This window comes from Rhododendron vialii, chromosome 10a, assembly GCF_030253575.1.
Source record: "Rhododendron vialii isolate Sample 1 chromosome 10a, ASM3025357v1".
Taxonomy (NCBI): Eukaryota; Viridiplantae; Streptophyta; class Magnoliopsida; order Ericales; family Ericaceae; genus Rhododendron; species Rhododendron vialii.
In genome coordinates, this window is record NC_080566.1 from 26,339,199 (window position 1) to 26,362,301 (window position 23,103).

Sequence of the window (23,103 nt, forward strand, 5' to 3'; positions counted from 1 at the left end):
CAACAAACATGTTCATCCTAGAGAATTTGGTGTTGGGGACCTTGTGCTACGAAAAGTGCTCGGCAACACCAAGGTGGCAAATGAAGGCAAGCTGGGGGCCAACTGGGAAGGCCCGTATAGAGTAACTGAGATTGTGGGCATAGGAGCCTATAGATTGGCAGATCTGGATGGTGATCCAATTCCGAGGCCTTGGAATGTTCATAATTTACGAAAGTTCTTTGTTTAGAAGTATTAAAATCTGTTTTGGATTTACACTACGTGATTGTGTGGGAATTACGAATATAATTCCTTTGTTCTAGTTTTGATTATTTTTGCAAAGGGTACGAGTAACGCCCTCTTGCGTTTTACAGATTATGAATAAAATCACTTCTTTCGAATAACTGTTGTGGTATTTAAATACGAACTACGAGTTTGGTTCTCCTTATTCGTATTGGGGAGCAGAGTATACCTTTTGAGTATGTGAAACTTAAAAGTTTTATACATTTTTAAGTACGTGACACTTAGCGAATACAAGTACGAAACACTTGTCTAGAATTTCAAGTATGTGAAACTTGGGTATACATTTGAACGCAAGTATGAAAACACTTGTATGTATTTTCTTAAGTACGTGACACTTAGCAAGTATGAAAACACTTGTATGTTTTCTTTTAAAAATACAAGTACGAAATACTTGTATGGACGTTCAAAGTACGAGATACTTATATGGTATTTTAAGTACGTGATACTTGAGAAACTATATTGGCTTAACTTAAATGTAAGCCACATTTAGTTTAAGTACGTGAAACTTATGTGAAAGACTTTTAAAAACACAAGTATACTTGTAAAATTTTCAAGTATGAAACATTTGTAAGATTTTACAAACTTGAAGTACGAGAAACTTAAACACAAGTACGAAACACTTGTGTGATGTTCTAAGTACGTGATACTTAGGCGTTTTTACGTGAGTACGTGATACTTAACAAGTATGAAACACTTGTATGGATTTTTAAAGTACGCGATAACTTAAACGAATAGTTCTAAGTACGTGATACTTATAGGTTTTTGTGTAAGTACGTGAAACTTAACGACTGCAAGTACAAGACTTTTATAAAAATTTATTGGCATGGCTTGAAAACATAACGAGTATATGTTAGCCACATTTATTCAAGTACGAGAAACTTAAAAACGTTAAGTATCCTTTGCAAACGAATGATGGTCAACAGTAAGAAATACTTAGACTACATTGCATCCGAACAGATGCAGCAAACAGGGAAGCCGAGCAACAAATTAAGGTTATGCCACGAAGGGTCGAATACCTGTGTTAACAAAATATTTAACTGTACTGGTGCCACACAGGGCCAAAATATGCTTATGGTCACGCAGGACCAGCAACCGAAACAGTTCATATACTTACCGAATCAATCCACATTTTGGACCTCTGGAGTATCAGTGTTGATCTCAGTATCAGCACCATCTTCGACTGCGTTCTGTTCCAAGTCAATGGGCTCAAGGGTTGAAACCCGAGCAGGTGATTGAGTAGGATTGGCAGCCGTGTCTTCTTCAGCATCGGCAAATTCTCCGATCTGCTGTTCAATGTCATCTACTGGATGCTCCGCTGGTTGTTGAATGCTCTGGGCACGGGTGCTCGGCAAATCATTATCTTCCCAGAGGGGCGAATCTTCTGCAACCCCCATTTTAGTCAAACAAGCCTCCCAGCAGGCAGCCCAGATCTGATCTTGAATGGCAGGCATCTGCTCCACGTAACTGGAAGTGGTAGCATCAAAACCCTTCTGGTATCCGTCTTCGTAGGCCGCCTTTTTTGTATTGTCAATTTCGGACAGTGCCTGACTGAGACCCTCCTCGGCAGTTTCGAGTTTTTCCTTGGTCGCTGCTGCTTCCGCCTTTGCCTTATCTCTCTCTCTCCAGCCTTGCCATTGATTGAAGTTGCTTTGTGTTATCTCTCAACAGCCTGTTGCGCTCTTGTTCAACCTCTTGAAATTTTTGATTCAATGCAACCATCTTTTGAATAAACTATGGATTACCAAGAGAGAGTTAGTAAAGTACAATACTAAGTTTGCAACTTATTTGAAGAAAGGTTTTTAGGTATTACCTTAATTCCACTGACGAGACCAGTGGATACTAGCCGGTCAGGTGTAGATGCGGATTCCTTCTGCATATCCACAGGGAGCAGCAACCCTTGAGTTAGGGCAAGTGCTGTTTCTGATGAGCTAGCACTGTCCCCAACATGAACAGGACGGTCACCCCTTGGCAATGAAGGAGTCCATGTTTGTGGAAGCGCTTGAGCAGTTGGTGACACAGGGAGATTGGTTTCTGTATCAGCTTGTGAAACAGAACCAGCAGGGTCCTCAGACCTTGGTCGTTTGTCCTGATGAGCGTTAGCAGCATCAAAGGGAGCATCCTCTTCACGAGGAGAAGAGGACGATCTTACTGATCCCCCCCTATTGCGACGTGATCGTGGGGGCGGGCGCCAGTAGATGCTACCCTGCTGGTAGCACCACGTCCCAGTGTGGAGACAGTAAGTAAAGAGCTCAGGTTAAGAGGTTGACGGGTCATTGTACCTGGTGATCGAGAATAACCGGACGAGGGAGACTGGCTGGTATCACGATTTAGAACCAATTGTTCGGGTTGTTGCTGTTCAGAAACTGGCCCACGGGTAGATCTTCTGAGTCTTAAACGAGGAAGCGGCACACCTTCCGAAATGGGGACTTCACCAGGTTGACCAACAACAGTAACCCCAGCTTGAAGTCTTGAAATGCGTTGTTGAGGAACAGTTGATGTGGAAGTAGAAGCAGTACTGGTGCTGGGATGGGCAAGTCTTCTGTCAATGACCCCTCTGTATGCAGGGTCGTATCCCAGCAGTATGTCCGCGTCTCGACCCCGACCAGCTGTTCGGGTACCTGGTTCTCCTGTGTATTTTAGGATCTTGTTTATGTCCTCTGTTCGGACGTAGCTCGGCTCACGTCTAGGACGTTTGTTAACGTTCTCAGCTGCAAGATTGGAGTTATAAAACCAAAATTAGGCACATTGAAAGCTACGAGAAAGCAGTAAATGAAGAAATTACAAAAGATGAAAAGCAAGAGCATACGTGGATAACCCCATATGTGGGGGCAATGAAGCCCTAGCACTTGGCCATCTTCCCCTAAAGGCTCGAATGCTTCAGTCACATAGAGGAAGTCGATCTCGTGGTCACGAGCAGAATCTGGCAGATTGAGCACGAAACGCTTTTCTGCCCTTCTAAACTTTGAAATAGTAGGTATTATATTCAGGGTTTAGTACAATACTGTACCACCACTGAATATCCCAAATTCCTAACTGGGTCCCCAGGATCCTATTCAAAGCTATCACACCCATTATCAGCCTAAAGACGTTTGTTGATACTTGCATGGGGGTGAGACGATACCAGTTTAGGATCTGGCGGAGTAGTGGGTGAAGGGGAAATCGGACTCCACCTTCGACGATGGCCACGATAGGGATGCACATTCTATCCCAGGAGCCACCATCCCTATCTGCTCCTAAAAGGGCGAGTTCGAGCCCCACATTATCAGGGATGCTATACTCAGACCTAAATGCCGCCATGGCAGTTGGGGTTTCACAGAGCTTCCTAAATTTACTGGGTCTAGGAGGGTGATCATCATCATCAGCCATGAGTATATTCGCAAAAGAAGAATAAAAAACCGGAAATGGGAACGAATAGAAACCCTAGAAACAACCCACAAATCTGAGAGTGAGATCTCAGAGGGAAGCCTAAGTAGACGAAATGGAGTAAGAACGAGAATCTTACAAGAATAATGTGACGATTCCCTGGAGTGCAATTGAATTTGCAGACGGCGGCAATGGCGGATGGCGGGATGTTTTTTCCTGGTTTCTAGACAGAGAGGGAGCGAATTCTGGAGTTTTTGGGTGGTGAAATCCAAAATGAGCCCTTTCTGGGATTTAGATGCCAGAGACGGAGACGAAACGTCTCGTCTCACACCGTTACCTTTTAAGTAACGGGATAAAGGGATCAAGCTAACGTCGTATTGGCGTCGTTAAGATAAAACGTCAGTTCACATTTAATGTAAAAGCGTACGATATGCGCCACGTGGAGTCATTGCCTCGAGATGGTATAATGACAGAGGCGCCAAAAGGCATCAATGAGATATTGAAATTATGACTGCACGGGATCAAAAGAGTTTGGTCTAGATAGAATTCTATTTCTAAGCATCATATATTTTCCCCCGAACAGTGATAAATACATGAAGCTGGGGAGCAATTGTAGGGAGGTATTCCCGAGCAGATACATTTAGTTACCGAACACGTGATGTTTGGGAACAGGTGGTAAATACGACTGGACTTATCGCCGGGCAGTATGAAGAACAGCGATATGGAACAATGACATGTGAAGTCCTTGGTCCATACAATCTGTTCGGCTGAATAAAGGCCAATGACATGACAAGTCACTGGTGTAAACTATCTGTTCGGTAGATAAGAGACATTCTGATTACACTTGGACCAAGTTACATGTGAAGTCCTTGGTCCAGGTAGTCTGTTCGGCCATGAGACAGCCGAACAAAGAAGGAGCTCCAATCGAGAGTAGGAGCAGAGGGAATACTCTGGAAGATTCCAGAGTAGTCATGTCCCATAAAGGGATAAAGATCCCAAGAATATAGGATCTGAGAAAGATACCCAATGAGAATGGGATGTTCGGTCAGTAAAGGAAAAGAATCCTAAAAGGACTCTTTTCTATTAAACTGATAAAGGAAACGAGAATCCTTGATATCCTGGGTTTCCTATACGAGTTGGGAATCCTATGGAAATAGAGATGCTTGGCCAGCAAGCATACGTAAATCTATAAATAAGAGGAAAACCTAGAGGTAAAAGGTACGCAATACATTGCATTATTATTGTTTTCCTACTGATAATTAGGGTTGAGTTTTCTAGTACGTGATACTAACAAAGGCATCGGAGGGCCTTTGCCACGAGAGGCAAAGGTGCACTCACCCCCTGTCTATTTTGCAGATTAGGGTTCAGACGTCGAGCTAGGGTTCCGGTGAAGAGGCACGAATAAGCCGTTGCAATCCAGTTGATAGGAAGCATCAATTGTTTTCATCCCCCTACATGTGGTACCAAGTTTTTGGAATGTTGACTAGAATTGACTACAATAGCCCTACAAAAGAATACAAACAAGGGGTCAACATGCAAATAGGAAGGGTCCGTGATTGTCATGCACTTTTGGAACCAATCCATGGAGCATGGTAACACCAACAAAGTACACCTTTTCTTTATTTAATCATGTCACCCCTTTATAAAAAGAACATAGGTAACCATCACCAATTGTTGATAACTTTTACTGGTAATCTTTCACTTCCTTTTTTTTTTTTTCTTGACGATTAGGGGGTCCGTGCTAGCTTACGCATATTTTGACGAATTTCCTTTCCGATCCGAGATTAGAAAATTCATAAGAAATTATTTTTTTACGGTTTGACTCCAAAAATGGAACCCTAATTAATTATATAAAAAGCAAACCACCAATTAACCGGGCTAAGATCCTTCCTTGAAGCTGACACCTTTCCCTTCCGTTCCCAAATTCCTTTGTGTTACAACCAAAAGGAATTGATCAAAGTTGAAAATTTAAAAGATGCAACGACTAGTGGGTTTGTTTTTATATACCCCTTCCACAACACGAGTCCACAGTAACACCCACCATGGTCCCCAAAGAGTGTCATGGTAATTATCTAGAATAATTCCTTAAAAGGGATTAAATTATCCTTTGCATCCGGAAAGTATTTCCACATCTCACTTCGGCTTGTGAACTTAAGATAATTCAATTTTTGTTCAGAAGAAAAAAAAGATAATTCAATTTAGTATTTAAACTCTTGTTGTCCGTTTCTTTTTAACAGAAAAAAAATATTACTTTTGATGGAAGCCGGTAATTATTTTTGAAGGGCTAAGAGTAACGAGTAGACATCCCTCGGGTAGCATCGTAGAATTGGCAAGACACCATCCATACTAGCTTTTGGCATTGCACTTGCAAAAGGCGACCCAGTTGCTTGTTTGTGACAAGCATTACAGGGACTTGATCGTTGAGCTACCTTTCAACAAAAGTTATCCTTTGGGCATGTACCATGGAATTAAGAATCAAAAACTGTTAACCAAGCACGCTTGCCATGCGGGAACACCAATGCTTTGTCAAGGAAGCCTGTGCGAAACAAAAAGAAAAATGGCATGGGATAGATTGTGAAGAAAATATGAATACACTCAGTTTTACTTGAAACAGCGATATGGCAAAAGTAAAATGCTTCATATAGCTGATCCTAGTTGAATGATATATAGAAGGTAGAGTTGGTGTGGCATGACACCTCATTAGATTGCCCGAAATCAGGAGTTCAGCTCCTCTTCTAATATACTAATCTAACTATTTTAATAACAGAGATTACCTATATGTAGTTATGGCTGCAAATGAATAGAGCTGAGTTTTAGAGTGTTCTTTTTTTGTTAAGTTTTTAACAAGTCCAAGTTTGAGCTCAAAAAAACCCTAATGAGCTTAAAAGGGCTCAAGCTTGAATCAAGCTCGAACATTCACAAACCTTGGTTCACAAGTACCATTTCATGCACGCTTCAATGCCAAACATGCAAGGCATGGTTCTTTCATTATAGGTGCTTATAAATCCCCAGTCGACGAACATAAACTTCGTATAAAAGATGGCTTATTTATTTTTTACTTTCATTCGTAGACTCCCACATCAAATGTTAAGGATATGAGGGATTTCCCATCTCATTTCAAAATTATGTGTTTGCTAGCGTGGGTAGGGAGTGTAGTACAAAGTTCACCGATCTTTTTTGTTTTGGGTTATGAAATTCACACGGACACATGTGTGTCAAACACAAAATTTGAAGTAGTGCATCAAGCCAAGCTTGGTCAAATAATTGAGCTTAAATATTTGCCTTTAAGCTTGTTTAGTACTACTATAATTGAACGAGCTTGAATGAGACACAACTGAGCTATTCACGAGCAGCTTGGCTCATTTGGAACCCTACATATCTCGATAATTGAGAAGCTTCAAGAACTTCATGGGCTAAACTGAGAGAGTAAAAGAATTTAGTTTGGAGTGGAAGATGTAATTTAATCCTCACAATATTGATCTTGTCTTCCAAGCAGGGAATATAATCATGGAAAAAGAAGTTTCTTCCCTCACTAATTGCCTCTCTCGGCATCAGAATCACAATTTAAGAGTCTTTTAAAAGCAGCAAAAGAGGGCATTTTCGTTTTTCCATTAGTGGGATTCTCATTCACTACCAACCCACTCCCCTAGTGGCCCCTCAACTCCACTCTGCCATTGGCCTTGCCAGAATTCCAATTCCCTAACCCCTACCCTCTTCTTCTTTTTTCCCTCTTTTTTCTTGAATGGTTTGTGGGTCCCTTGTATCCCATCAGCAAGTTCAGATAATCTTCGTAATGATATTTATCAACTCCTTCTGCTTCTTGATTCATGGTGGGCTTCAACAACCATGGCTAAGTCATCAGGTTAGTTTATTGCACTTAATGCACATATGCATGTAATTGTTTAAGTTGTTTATTTATTTATATTGGGTTACTATCTGGCCTTTACTTGATGTAAGAAACCTGCAAAATTTGTGTTGAATTGCCCATTGACAATGATTTTGTGCAGTTATGCTAGTGTTTCTTTTATGGGTTTCTTTCAATTGGATGCTTTGATGTACTTTGGGTGCCTATTTATCCGATGAAATTACTTATCATTGTGGCTGCAGTTAAACGAATGAGGCCTGGGTGTTTCTATGATGAGTTTCTTTCAACAGGATGCACATGCATGATTGTATAAGTTTTTTTTTTTTTTTGTGGGTAGATTAACCATTCATTGAAAAGCAAACAAACCCAAACTCCGGTCATATACGATTGTAGAAGTTGCTTGATGTGTATTGGGTGTTTCCATTTGGCCCTTACTTGGTGGATGGAACTTGTGCTTTGAACTGGTATTTCTTGCTGGCTGGGGTTTGCTGCAATTATATATGTACATGGGAAGTTTGTGACAATTATCTGAGTGTTTCTTTGATGGGTTTCTTTCTATGTGAGGGGTTTGACCAAATGCGATTGTATATGTTGGGGATCTTCTTGTTGTTGCTATAGTTTACATTCTTGCTTTCTAACAGATGTTCTTGAGTCAACCCAAATATTTTCTTTCATAGTAATTCGAACTTCAATGAGTCTTTCTTTCTCTAGAAGTTCATTCGTCTGATGAGATTTGAAATCATTCATCGCGTGAAACAGTGATTGATGGTGTTCTTTCATTTGTCCTTTGAGACGACTTTCCTAAACAGTGAGAGATTCTAAGTCAAGATTAACATAAAAATTCAGTTTGTGCTGTTTGAAATAGGAATAGTTGATAGAGTCCCCAAGTCCGTAACATATGCAACCTTTTTGGAACAGTTTAGAAGACCTAAATCTGCCTGTTCGTAGGATTTTGAGCTTTGAAAATTGGAAACAATAATTGCTGCTGTTAAGCTGTTTAATATTCAAATAAGCCAATATGAGGCCTTGCTGATTTCTGCTGTTTTCTATGTGCTTCAAATGTTTTTCAGTTTCGCTTAATGGTGCAATATGCATCATGCCGCAACCTTTTGATGATCCCATGTGCTTTTCAATTGTTCTTACAAGTAAGTATTTTTGCCGATTTGACTTTTAAAACTTTAACATGTGTTCCTTCATCTTTTATTTGACATAGAATTACCAAAACAAGGCCAAAAATCATCCAAAAAGTCTTCATTGGATGCTAGAGGTTGTCAAAGGTTTGGAGCCTTGCGCTACTGGCATTCCCATTTGAAGCTACTAGTTAGCTGGGTCACACTCCTCATTTTCGTGAAAATCAGTTATTCATCCAATGGGCCTGATGTCGAAGGTACAGTCAAATTCTAGTTTTGATTATCGCTTTAATCTACAGTCTTTTATTTTTGTAGCTTGTTTATCGTACTCTTGTCACTTAGACAATAACATGTCATTTTCACGTGGCTGCCCTTATTTCAATCCATTCATCTCTTCAACAGAACTAGTATATTGCATTCACATCAGCACCTATATGCTTCATTTTGGGATTCAATTACTTGTATGTTATGTCCCTGTTGAAGGTTATCAGTAACATTGAGATGAGGAAGAAAAGTATTTTAAGTGGAACATGTCTTGCTATCTCCCCTCTTAGGTTGAACCTCACGATAAAGGTTTCTTGTTCTTCAACCTAGCACTTGGGGACAATCTCTAGAGACACTCCAACTACATGCTTATGTAGTGAGCACCATTGTTCACTCTGTCTCCAAGCAAGTATAACAGCTTAGAGACTCTGGATCATTGCTTTCCATTTCCAATGCAGTGGGTGGTCTGGCGTAATATAAGAGTTCTATCTCTTTTGAAGCAAGCCATCCTAGAACGCTTTTCGACCAGAAACTGTGATTGACAAACCATGACCCTGATGTCCATTGGCGTAAAAGTGATGCATGCATAATGGATCTACACCTCGTTTTCATCTTGGGGAAAAAAACATGCATGGTATGAACCTGTTAAAGATGAGGATGGTAAATAATCTTGCTCTCTCTACCATTGGGATTGTGGAGATGGATTGGCACCCATCCATTGGAGAAAAGATTTAATCGAGATACAAGCAATTGAGGCACCCTTTGACGTAGAAACATGATAAAGGTGGTGCTTTGTGAGAGATTCAAGCAAAGGAATATCCCTGTGCCAAAAATTCTCCAGAGGGCCATATTAGCTAGGGTCCAATCCATATTCCGCTGAGGAAACAATTGAGAAAGATAATAACTGAATTCACCTTTATCAAGTGCGATCTCTGAACCGTTGATCCCTTACACCAAATGATCACAGAGCAAGATAAGTAAAGAGAATTGTCCAACTAAATTTTCCTCTTTGTTCTTCCACTTCCACTGACTAGGGAAGATCCAGCGTCATCTGATCTGTAACCTAGCTGGCAACTAATATAATTGTTCTCTAAGCGTCACGCAAGCTATGAAACACCAAAACTCCTAGAGGTTGCCGTAGCCTTGTTCAACACGCGACATGGCATGTCCAATTAAATTTTATTAGATTGCGTAGTATGATGTATAGATGATTCTTGTATATACATATTGATGCTTCATGCTTATATATATGACTATGTTTCCACTATGTTAACATATATATTATTTATCAACTTATTTTTTTCGTGTCCCCTGCCGTGTCTATGTCTGCAATTTTTTGGAAATCCCATTTCCCGTTTCTGTGTCCGGCGGCGGAGGCAATTGAGGCCCAGTGGGGGCTCGTGACCCCAATGGAATTTAAGTTTTTTCTTTCTTTCTTTCTTTTAGTTTGATTTATAAGTAAGTAGTATATTTATAATTCTTGATAATGGTCTGTTATCCAACACATACACTCCATCAAGCTTTAGCCTCCAAATACCACATGTCGCATCATTAAATGTACGCCAAGCCAACCCCAATTACAAACTAAAATTTAAAAATCATTTCGAATTACTGAAAATATTTTTAGTTTGATTGTGCATAATTGTGAAAATTGTTAGATTTATTTGAAATATACATCTTATTTCTGAACATTTTTTCTTCGAAGCTACCTGTTGTTGACAAAAAGTGTAATTGAAGTAAGTGGCGTAGTTAAACAAAATTTTCGAAATAGTCATGAAAATAATACTACAAAATTATCAAATTGAATGTAAAAATTTTCTGAAGAAAAGAGAGAGAGAATAGTTTTTTCTCTCATAAAAATGTAACGAGTGTATCTGGTGCCCCGCACTTTCATCAATCTCCAGCTATGCCACTTTTGTGTCCATGCCCGTATCGTGCTACATAAACCCCGAGCTTACAATTGAGAAGATGTTAACTCTATTCACCTTTATCAAGTGCAGGCTCGCTCACTCTCTACTCCGTTTGATGTGCATATCCATATGAGTCATGACTACATATTGCTTGGGAATTAGCTAATTTATATGTTTACATGTATTACTGTTGTTCATTAATTGAATATGCAGTTGTCTTCCTTGTAGTAAATAATATTTGTAAACACATTTTGTATCTCTTCGTATGCTCTGAGAAAATGTAACTTTGGAACTGCCACCTTAGCTGTCTGAATTTTTCCATATCTGGTGGCTGGGGCCCTTTCCTGCTATTGTTTCAGGTGAAGCTTTGATTGAGTTTCTAAGAGCTCTAAATGATTCCAATCGGATAATTTCCGATTGGAATGATCATCTTGTCAGCCCATGCTTTAGTTGGTCTCATGTCACTTGTAACAATGGAAATGTTGTATCCTTGTAAGTATTTCTTGTATGAAGATATCTTTTTTTCTTTAGTTGCTTATATCACACAGAAAATACCCATTTTTCTATAACTGGTGTACCCTAGGTTTGTAATTTCCAATATAATGATATGAACAAAACTTGCAATATAGCCAAGATATTGTTTCAAATTATTTTATGAATGTATTAATTTCCAGGAGCTTGGCCTCAAAAGGATTTTCAGGAACTCTCTCACCCTCGATTACTAAACTGAAGTATCTGGTTAGCTTGTAAGTCTACATTTCATTTTTACACCATCTACTTTCTTGTCATATAGCTGCATGAATTCGAGTCAAACTGCTCTTTTTCAGCGCACTCATTTTGCTGTGTGAACTGCATTAACTGGCCTTACATGAGTACTCCTACAGTTTTTTTCTCTTCTAAAGGAAACTCTAGTTTATTAGTCCATCACAGTTTTTTTTTTGGTAAGTAGTCCATCACAGTTAAGTATATTTGACATGTTATTTCCCCATTGCCAATCAAACTGTACCATGAAGCATAGCATCCATATAACTAATTTGTGGAACATTTTCTTGATAAGTGTAGCCTTATAGGTTTGTTATGATTACAGTACAGTCTTGAAAACTTGTCCTTGTGAGTTATGATCCCAGCAACATCTGCCTGATGATTTCTTTTCCCTACTCTTGAAATGGGATTTGATATTATCACGAGAGCAAGGAATATAATTTCCCATCGAAACGGCAGAAACTTTGTGTTTCTTAGGAGACTAATGTTTTTATATGTCCTTATGTATTTTCACTCTTGTCATCCTATAGATTGGTTGTCAAAGAACAATTGAAAGTCTTAATGGTCAATCTCCATGCAGGGAATTACAGGATAACAATCTATATGGTGTGTTACCTGATTATCTTGGCAGTATGGACCACCTTCAATACCTGAATCTTTCACACAATGATTTCAGTGGTTCCATACCCACTTCTTGGGGCAATCTCTCCAGTCTAAAGCATCTGTAAGCCTGCTTTCTGCTTCTCAAGCAAATGACTATCCTATTTTTGTGTAGAGAAAAAAAGTACTTAATAAAAAACTAAATCACTTAATAAAAATATAATTTGACTGGGGTGGGAAGTGCATGTGATTTGCATCAGATATTCAAATTTCAACTGTTCATGTATCATATCAAAAATTTGGGTTGCCCTGAAGCTATTGTCTCATCTCCTTCAGGGTGCTAAGCAGTAACCACTTAAGTGGATCTGTTCCTGATTCACTTGCAAATGTTACAGGCTTAAAGGAACTGTAAGGAATCTTTAGTCAACTTTTGTCTTGCCACATTAGTGTTGGTTGGTATTCATGTGCTTTCCTAGCTGATCACTGCCCGCCCTTTATTTATGCTGCTGATGAATTGTTTTGGTTTACAGAGATCTCTCGTCCAACGAGTTAACGGGAACAATCCCAACAAAGTTGTTTTCCTTGCCAACATTCGAGTAAGTTCATTGAACATTTTTCTCGCTTTCAACATCTGAAGTTCTGAACCTTATATAATAAAAAGTGTTTAATCATTGGAAAAAGTGACCTGAAGTAAGTGGACATAGGTACTGTTCTCATGACATTATTCCTGTTTACTTGGTTCATTAAGTGAGAAATTGAAGGACCAAAGTATTTCATCAGTTCTTTATTCAATAAATGGACCACATTTTATATTGTCTTGTGTTTAAGAAGTGGTGTTTGTGTAGTTTGTTGGTTTCTTTGTGGGGATGCTCTTTGAAATGGTTTGGAATCTTTTGATGCATGTCTTGTTCTTCTCTATCCTGACTCATAAAGTGAAACTGGGTGCTACGAAAAATTTCCCACTCTTTGCTTGATCTGATTTAGAGGGTAACAGTATGTAAGTGTTCAACCATACATCTCCCTCATTATAGAATGCAGACAATAGACTGTTAGAATTGCAATTCTGTTTTTGTTTTTCTCTAACTATCAGACTAGAGACGGCTCAGCTCGGCATGTTTTCCCTACTACATGGGATCAGCTACATAGTCTTGTTTGAAAAAACTTGGTCAAGGGTTATAACCTCAGTTAAACTGCAAGCTGTGGACACCTCCCCAAAGGGGCATCACCACACAGTGACCATTACTACATGTTTCATTAGTGTAAACCGAAATCGTGAATGCTCCCATGGCTAGAAGCATCGCCGCACGATAATAGTTGCATTTGAATAGAGTTGCCACTTAGTTTTAAGAAAACTCAGAAAACAAGTAGAGATTCTGGGAACGGAAACCAAAGCTACAATAAGGGGAAGGTGTTAGGCATCCCTCTTCGCCCAACCCCAGCTGCGAGGCTGGCCCATAATTGTTCAACATAAAATTAATTATCACTTTATTTGATTCCACACGTAAAACTTGTTTTTAGCCATTAAACATTTAGTGAGTGATCCAAGATAGAAAATAAATTACACGGGATAGGGGAAGGGACGCCATGCAGAATAAAACAGAAAACAATAGAAAGATAAACTGTCCCAACAAATTGATTTGATAGTTGCAGAATAGATCTGCAGGCCACATCTGCTGGTTTAATGTCCCGGCCGAATAATCAGAGTCTCGCCGGTGTTTTTCCTCATGCTAGAACAAAAAAATTAATTAAGCGGAAATAAGGATCAAAGCAACAACGAAACAGAAATTAAAGAATACCAAAGGCCTTGTGGCCTTCCCACCTTGATCCCTTAGAGATTGATTGCTCGGATTGTGATTGATTGCGGATGATGGTGGTTGATTGTGGTGATCAACTTCACAAAACCCTAGAACAAAGCGAGTTCTTTAGGGGTTCGAGCTTGGATCAAACGAAGACGGAAAGTTCCAAAATTCTGGGCAAAATGATCTGGCGGCCGCCAATGCATCTCGCGGGCAAGGAAACGATCTCTCTGGGAGATTTTCAAACACCATATTCCACGGATGAAAGAAAGAAGTAACGGCCATCACATCAATCTTGCGGCCAATAGATGCATTTTCCCAGAGTACTGTGTTTCTGTCTTGAAAGGCTTTTTGGCTCTAGATTGGGTCCTCTAAGTGGCTAAAAGTACTCACAAAGTCCCTCGGGTTTATGAGAAGTCAATCAACAATCACTTTATCCTATTCATCATCGGGATGGTCCCCAAGGTGGGACTTGAAATACTCGTTAGGCCAAATTGGGGTGTTTACACAAGCTATAATGTTTCTTGTCGTATCTGGACCCCAATTGGCTTTGGTCTCCCTTGACCTCCACTACCATCAATGTGAATGGTATCACTCTACCTAATTTTCAAGTATCCATGTGTATGGTTTGCCATGTTCTAAGTTCTATTTCAGAGCTTATAACTGCAAGATGGAAATTGTTAGATACAGTCAAAGCCAACAAAGTTGCAGCAATTTTATCCTATAATTGTATCATGACTGAGATTTTTGTTTTACTGGGGATTTATGAAAACCGTTGGCCTACTACTTGTACTTAAAAATTGCTGAAAAGTATGGGCTTGAACTACATTCTATTGCCACAAAATAACTTGAGATCAGAATTTCAAAAAGAAAGTTGTTGAGGGAAATTTGCTAGGGCTAATGCTGACTTTCATTCTCCCAAAATAATGCTGCATGCGGTAAGAACAGCTGAAAAAACAAAAACAACAGAGCTACTTTACTGATTTATCACTGCCGTGGATTCTCTCCCAATATCTAGGTAGTTCAATTCGCCTGTTTTTATTTAAGATGTTGTTCTCGCTATATTGCTGTTTTTTGTTATTCTTTTATTTTTGTCGATAAATACGAACAACATTATTAGACATCGTTATTTTTTTCTAGATTGTACGTTACTCCTTGATCTCATGCTTCACTTCCTTCAGTTATTCAGGAACTCGCCTTTCTTGTGGGTCCAGCTTGCAGCAACCTTGTGTTTCTAGTTCCCCCGTTCCAGGTTAAACTTTTCATTGTTAACATTCTGCAATTTATATCAAGGCAATCTCTATGCAAAACCTAACATTCAGATGTTGCAGCAGTTTCCTCCAAGAAGTCAAGACTTGAAATTGTCATTGTCAGTCTAAGCTGTGGTGCTTTCATTCTCCTGTTACTTGGGGCTATCTTTGTGTATCGATGCCGTCAAACGCGTAGAGCCAGGCATGATGCATTTGTGGATGTTGCTGGTGAGTTCTTCTTTTTGCTTCTTTTGTGGAATCGCCATAACTAGCGATATTGTGCTTTACTCATTGAGTACGATACCAAAAGAATCTTTATTTCCTTCCAACCTCGAAAATAGCTCAGTGAAATAAAAAGAATCCTACCCAAAGGAATTCACTTATCATTCTCTAGGTAGAGAACATATGATCCCCAGATAGATATCACTGATCGTAAAGATTTGAGCATCAACTTACCAAGGTTGATGTTACATAGCTGGCTCTTGAAACCTTCTATTCTAACAATTGCACCTCGTTAAAGTGAATTGTGAATGGGCAATTTCTCAATGTCCTTTTGTGTTATAGAAATTAACAATATCTTATAAGTTCAGTGATCCACTTCTACCTAAAAGGAACCGTAACTGTTTTTGTCACACGACTCAACCCACTTAGGGAAGTGACGGGCCGTAACCACAAGGCCTTGACTGTTGGTCCAGACAGCCTACAACAAAATAATACAATCGTGCACTAACTAGAGAATTGTAGACTAGCAAATTTTTATATGGCCCCATCCCTTCCATATTATATGCCCATTTTCGATAATCGTGCGTTTAATCGAATAAAAATTCATGTAATGTGATGAACAACTTTTTCAAGTTTTTTCCCAATTGAGATCTTTTGATTGGAGAAAAGAATTTCAAAATAATTGTTCACGAAAATACATTATTTTTTGAGTCATCTGACACCTGCAAAAAATGAACAAACATATGGAACGAAAAAGTAATAAGGGAAGGCCAAATATGTCTTAATCATAATCACATTAATCAAAAGCCAATCAACTGTGCCAATGTACCATAATTAAGAACATAACTCAAAACGTCTACCAATAATGTTTTTGCGACACCATGTCCCATATCAAACCTCTACATGGGTTTTCAATGATCGATGTAAATTATTTACGAATAACTTGGGCTACTGCTCAAGTATTTTGGGTCATGTTGTTAGGCGGGACAATGTCATTGAGCTAGGGCCTAGGGATCTATTTGAGACATCACAATTTTGTCATAGTACCCTGCCCCCTACCGAAAAAAGGTAGAATTCTGAAACAAATTTAGAAAATATTCAACAACTTCGATCAGGCACTTATTAGTATCCGAATAAACTGATTTTTACTGGGCTGACCAAAAAATTATTCCAAATAAAATGACATCTCGGATTGTTTGTATGTTACCTGAAATGAACCCCACATAACGGGTCGGAACACAATCTGTACCCAACCCGTCGGTATCCATATTATTTTTGTTTTGTATATGATTTTTTCGTTTCCAAAATACCTGAACAGTAAATGTTTTCTCTCTTTTTTACTATCTTACAAATTTCCCTCTCTTTAATTTCACCCTTCCATAAACAGCAATTGTTTTGGGTGTCCTTAACTATAAATTACAAACTTTAGAAAACGCTCCCAAATCCTCTGGCTTGGTGGCGTCTCTTCCCATCTCCCACTCTCTTTTTCAGTATTTGGTAAGCAGAATCACCCATGACTTGCTAAAATACTTAAAATCATTCCACTTCAACTAAAAAAGAAAGAAAGAATACTGCTTTGAAAGATGTCCTGGCCTTACGGTCATAGTAAAAACCCAATATATTATTGGTGCTGCACTCTTTGCCCAATCAAGGATGCTTTGAAGCAGATGAAGTCATCCCAATAGACCACTTAAAATGGTTGCTAAGATTAGCGATCCTATTTCATGTCTTAAACTTCCCACTTTCATGGTTTTATTTTCTAGGAAAGCAAACTGATTTTAGCTGATAATATCTGCTGCTGAGGTTGAAAGTTGGACTTTTTGGCACTTCAGGTGTAGATGAATGCAAAATTTCCTTCGGCCAATTAAGAAAATTTACCTGGCGTGAAATCCAACTGGCTACTGACAATTTCAGTGAAAGCAACATAATCGGGCAAGGAGGCTTTGGAAAAGTTTACAAAGGTGTTCTTTCAGACAACATAAAGATTGCTGTGAAACGTCTCACGGATTATCATAGTCCAGGTGGAGAGGCTGCATTCCTGAGGGAAGTTCAATTGATAAGCGTTGCAGTTCACAGAAATCTGCTCCGCCTGATTGGGTTCTGTACAATGTCATCTGAGAGAATTCTTGTTTATCCATTCATGCAAAATCTGAGTGTTGCATATCGCTTAAGAGGTATTTAACTTACAAGCACTGTGCTTAATGCCAGACTTTACCTTATTGACCTAGACTAGCACACCATTCAAATGAGGCCGTCTCATTGAGTTTTTTACGTTTAGAAGGTGCAACCTATTGAATACTGGCAATTTTACATTTTGGACAGGAAGATTGGTTGAATTGTTGTTTATATTTGTAAGTAGGAAAATAGATGATGACTAAAACTCAAATTGGTTGGGGAAGATGCTAATTTGTGGCTACTTGAAGAAGAGATGCTTTACGCCCGTAGAGTTATTTTCTATGTACTTGCTCGCCCCTACGTGGTTGGCTTCCTACCTCCTTTTTCTGGCCTTTTCAATCTATCTAAGCCAAACGCAAAACTATATCTTGAAAATAATCTATGTTGGGAATTTATTAGTTCATCTCTTTTTAATTTCCCTGTTACATTAAATTATCAGATTTATACAGTTGGTGGACCAGTATTTTTATCCTTCAAGGATGCGTAGATACACTAAAAGTTTTGAAATAAGGAATTTTAGCTAAAAATAACTGCTAGGAGGCTTCATAATCTTAGAACACATATAATTGATGGACCAGTTTTAATGATAGTGGTTGCTATTTTCTGTGCTCAAGTAGTTTCAAATTTCAAATAGAAGTTTAGACTTGATTATTGAACGGCTTGATTTTTTCAGCATTTGATGATTTATAGTGCTTGACAACTTTGCAAGATTCTTTGATAATTAATTGACTGAAATGAATCCCCTTAATCAGACCAAAAGGAATAGAATGAACCAAGTAAGTTACTGGATGACAAGGAAAGAAAAAGAGGGCAAATTGTAAGGATTCTTGAATAAATGATATACTGGAGTTCTACATGGATTCTCATAGGGAATTTTTTGCAATAGTAGTTTACGATCTAAGATCTAAATGTGTTCTGACATTTTTCTTTGATCCCTTTTACTAGAACGTCGTCTTAATTCTTTTAAGGTCTTTTCTTTCTCCTGCACTGACGTGGTAATACTTATAGATGACGCTGGAATGTGTAAATGGTTAGAGAGGGAAGAAATTGTAACTCGAGGGCAACTGCAAATTATCTCTCCATCTGTTGCCCTTTTGGGAGTTCCAACTTTCTAAGAGGACACACATTTAACGCACTCAAACTAAAATTAAAAAAGTATCAATTTCCCGTATTTTCCTTTTCTTTTTTCTTTTTTTTAATGTCTGTAAAACAATCAAAACTTGTACTTTAACTTGTCAAAGAGGACTTCAATTTTAGGACATTCAAATCAAAATTGTAAGTACTAGCAATGGCATCTTTCTTATGCTTGAATTTTGTTTGGCATCTCTATCCCTGAACTGCTTTTAATGACATTTTAGATTAGGTTATTTTGTTTCTTTTGCCTCCAACTGGTAGATAACAGTGCATCACGTTGAAGCATAGTTGAAATGGCTGTCCATCAGTATGTATGTTTAAATGTTCATAGCATGGCTCTCTCCATCATTTTTATAATATCAATATCAGCATGAATTTGAGTAGAAAGGCTTCACGATTAATTAATCTTTCTTTTTTTCTCGAATTTGACAGACTTAAAACCTGGAGAAAAAGGCCTGGACTGGGCCACGAGAAAGCGTGTGGCTTTCGGTGCAGCCCATGGACTGGAGTATCTGCATGAGCATTGCAATCCTAAGATTGTACATCGTGATCTAAAGGCTGCGAATATCCTTCTGGATGATGATTTTGAAGCTGTTCTTGGTGACTTTGGGCTTGCAAAACTAGTAGATGCAAGGTTGACTCATGTTACGACTCAAGTGCGTGGTACTATGGGACACATTGCCCCAGAATACTTGTCTACAGGAAAATCATCTGAAAAGACAGATGTGTTTGGTTATGGTATAACTCTATTGGAAATCATAACTGGTCAACGTGCAATTGATTTCTCTCGGCTTGAAGAAGAAGAGGATGTTCTATTGCTGGACCACGTAAGTTCCTGTGCTCCCTTTCTTGGTTTTTTTAGATACCCATTTATTTTCTGTGTTTCTTTTGTTCTCTGGTATTTGCTTTCTTGGTTTCTTCTCCTCTTTGTTCAGGCTTGAAAAAAATCAATGTCCCTCACTTCGCAATTTGCTCCAAACAGAAGTATTTGTCCAAAATCTCAGAGCAGTTAGGGATTTAAAATTTCATCCGTTCTGATATAGTCCATTTTCTTTTTTTTCTAATTTAGAAATCTCTATTCTTCTTCTTCTTGATTATGATCAGTACTTAAATGGACTTTGGATATCATTGTTCAATCCAACCAACTCTGATGCTTGTTCCACCTAGTGTAGTATAAATTTTCCTGTTCTCAAGCAGGGATTCCTGTGAATGAAAGGAGGTCATCTGAATGAGCCTGACCTTCTAGCTAAAGTTGAGATTGCGACAATAATAGTTTGTCAAACAGAGTGTTTTTTTTCGTGGTTGAGGATTTTCAAGTCATGATTATTTATTTACATGGAAACATTTTTCAGAGTAGGAACAAAAGAACGTCTTAGAAGCTTCTTTTCAATCTGCTAGAAAAAAAAGATTAGTTGTACAAAACATGTGGTGTACTAAAACTTTATTGTTGCGCAATCAATGGTTATCCACTTTAATCGACTTGTTGTCTAACAGCAGCCAAGTTACGATTATTCTGTTCCTCGGTAAATACTATACGGAAGGTTTGTTTAGTTCTTGAATTTGTGAGGATAAATTCCTTTTGTTATGTTTTCCTTAGTAAGCACACAATGAGGCTTTGCTTGGATTTTGGATTTGTGAGCGAAAACTACTCAAGCACATTATTATTTGTCCTCTCTTTTCCTGTTCCCTATATTTTTGCTCCAAAAATCAAAGATTGAAACACAGCCTAACGCAAAATTCATGGCAGTTACTATCCAAACAGTTTAACGTTTCCTTTCTTTTGCACTCTTTTTTTTTCCTCCACCGATTCGTTTACAAGTCCAAGATCCAAACACAGCCTAACGGAAACTTCATGGCAATTACTTTGTTTAGCTGCGGTATTTCTATATACACTTGGATACGTTTTGCTGAAGAACCACTTGGATGTACTTATTCAGGTCAAGAAACTTCTTAGAGAAAAGAGGCTGGAAGACATTGTGGATGGAAACTTGAAAGACAACTACAATCCCAAAGAGGTAGAGACTCTGGTTCAAGTTGCATTACTCTGCACACAAGGTTCACCAGAAGATCGTCCAAAGATGGCAGAAGTGGTATGCTTGCTTGAAGGAGATGGTTTAGAAGAGAGATGGGCCGAATGGGAGCAACTTGAATTAGTAAGAAGTCAAGAATTCTCCCTTTTGCCTCACCAATTCGAATGGGCCGGAGAATCCACAAATGACCAAGAAGCCGTACAGTTGTCACAAGCAAGATAGACATTTTCGAAAGATGAAGCAAAGTCTGAGTTATAGTTTTAGTGTATGGACCAAATTAAGTACTGTTCTACATGGTATGATGAGCTTGGAACTCTTTTTTGTCACCATAACGGTTACCTTGTAAAATAATTTTGTAACCGACTTCTTCTTATTTGTATTTCAACTGTAGTTTTGTTTATCTGTGCACTGCAGCAAACCACTGTGCGTATCTACTACTAAATATAGAAAAGAGATTTCTCCTGCGAGAGATGAAAAGATTTTCTATTTTTTTAGAACCAAACTCAAAAATTTTGATTACTCAAAATCCACCTAACGGGCTATAAACCCCAAATCGGAGCCCGTCGACGAGAACAAACTCACGATAATCGATAATCGGGTTATCCCTGTGGTTTGGATGAGAATACACTTGAGTACTATAGTGGCTCCGGAACTGGGGCTCGAATAGCTCACCGAGCCACATTGCACCGAGCGAGCACGAGGGTGCTTGCTTGACATTTGGTATGAGGATCTGAAGACCACAGCGCCACCCTCGGAATGTCGCTCGGTAAGGGGAGTCCGGCCAGGGCTCTGTCGCTGCCTAGGGGCGCGGAGTTTACCCGACCCCGACGAGCCCAAGGCCGCCTGAAGGAATACGGTTACGCCAAGAGGGCCCCATGCAGTTACGCCAGGAGAGTAATCATTGGGATCTGACCTGGCCATGCGCTCCGTAACCGCCTTATCCCATTCATCACGTATGACGTCACCTGAAGAGGTTACCCAAGCGTACCCTCCACGCGCTAGCTTGGAGGCCAAACAAAACAAGGTCTATAAATACAAAGGGATTCTAACCTAGTGTGTATGTCATTCTACCATAACCCTAGACCTATACACTTCTCCCTACATCTAACTTGATCGTCGGAGAGTCACTAGACTTCCACAGTCCTAGTGACTTGTTGCAGGTTCGGCGGCAGACGCACGGAGCTGCGAAGGAAGGAACCGGAACCAACCCATGGTCAAGATCCCGATAAACCGAACCCCTACAAGTACAAAAGAAATCTACTCATAAGGGGTGAAACAATACCCATAGTGTCACGCCCCAAATCCGGGAACATGACCGGCCGTGAACCATGTAATAATCATGGAACACGAAGCCTAATTAAAAATAATATTTTAACAACTCGCAATCAATAAAAGAAATTCTACGATGAACTGCCAATAAATAAAAGTGCGGAAGATAATAAATAAAAGTGCGGAAGCTTTTTGACAATAGAAAAGAAATAAAAATGTTCATGCCCTAGAGGTCTAAACAGAAGATCTCAACAAAGCCACAGAGTCCACTATAATGCTCCATACACTAACCTGAAAAAAATTATGGAATAAATCTGTCAGTTGACGAGCTCATTGAGTAGTTAAGCATGCTATGGGTGATTATACAAAGTGGCATATGTATAAATCAACGATAACAAGGGCTTCAAAGAAATGGTGTCAAATTAAGGAAGGTCAAAGGTTCAACAAATAATACCAACAAACTAACGAAGTCAATGGCTCAGCAAATAGTATCAAAAGATGGATGACTGAATAACAAATTATCACAACAACAATCAAACAATGATAACAACCATTTTGTACCAACAACCTGCTCAACAATATCGGAACGAGGAACAACAATAATGAGGTAGTCCAAACCAAAGTGGGAACCATATTTACCAATTACCAAGTACCAATTATCAACTGCCAAATACTTTCTCAGGGCTTCGCCCGTTGGATCCAACACCGTACTTAGAGTCACCTCAAGATGGCGCTTGGGACCTTTTCCCTAAAAAGCCGATCCGGAATAGGGTCACAGGATATTTCACAAGTCTTTTCCCTATCCGTTGAGCACTAGAGTCACAGGGTATTTCACAAGTCTTTTCCCTAGCGGCCAAAGTCACCACAATATCTCACGGGTCTTTTCCTTGGACTTAAATAAATATAACATAGTCCATGGTCCCAAACACAAATACAAACCAGGATTACTCCCCATGCCGGTGCAGAGTCACAATAATATTATGGAGTCAATGAATCGATGACAGTAAAAGTAAGGGCAATCGATCAATCACAAATATTCTCAATTAACCTTATA

General features: G+C 39.0%; 1 protein-coding gene across 4 annotated transcripts; it reads left to right on the forward strand.

The window, feature by feature from the left end:
- Positions 1-7,091: 7,091 nt before the first annotated feature.
- LOC131303602 (probable LRR receptor-like serine/threonine-protein kinase At5g63710) lies at positions 7,092-21,180 on the forward strand. 4 transcript variants are annotated; one of them, XM_058330548.1, is made up of 12 exons: positions 7,094-7,504; positions 8,721-8,894; positions 11,171-11,303; positions 11,486-11,557; positions 12,154-12,297; positions 12,510-12,581; positions 12,704-12,769; positions 15,151-15,221; positions 15,301-15,447; positions 17,274-17,615; positions 19,183-19,577; positions 20,688-21,180. In XM_058330548.1, the coding sequence occupies exons 1-12, from the start codon at positions 7,489-7,491 to the stop codon at positions 21,000-21,002; spliced, it is 1,947 nt and encodes a 648-aa protein (XP_058186531.1). In that variant the 5' UTR covers positions 7,094-7,488; the 3' UTR covers positions 21,003-21,180. The 4 variants fall into 4 exon arrangements, with proteins under 4 accessions (XP_058186533.1, XP_058186531.1, XP_058186535.1 ...); XM_058330549.1 differs by having other exon boundaries at positions 7,097-7,504; positions 15,304-15,447; XM_058330550.1 differs by lacking the exon at positions 12,510-12,581 and having other exon boundaries at positions 7,092-7,504.
- The last annotated feature ends 1,923 nt before the right edge of the window (positions 21,181-23,103 follow it).

What these genes read in the sequence shown, in the direction of transcription:
- LOC131303602 (XM_058330548.1), top strand. An exon ending in CAATGGGCCTGATGTCGAAG is followed by an intron (nt 8,895 to 11,170) that starts GTACAGTCAAAT and finishes CTATTGTTTCAG; the next exon opens with GTGAAGCTTTGATTGAGTTT. An exon ending in GTTACAGGCTTAAAGGAACT is followed by an intron (nt 12,582 to 12,703) that starts GTAAGGAATCTT and finishes TTTGGTTTACAG; the next exon opens with AGATCTCTCGTCCAACGAGT.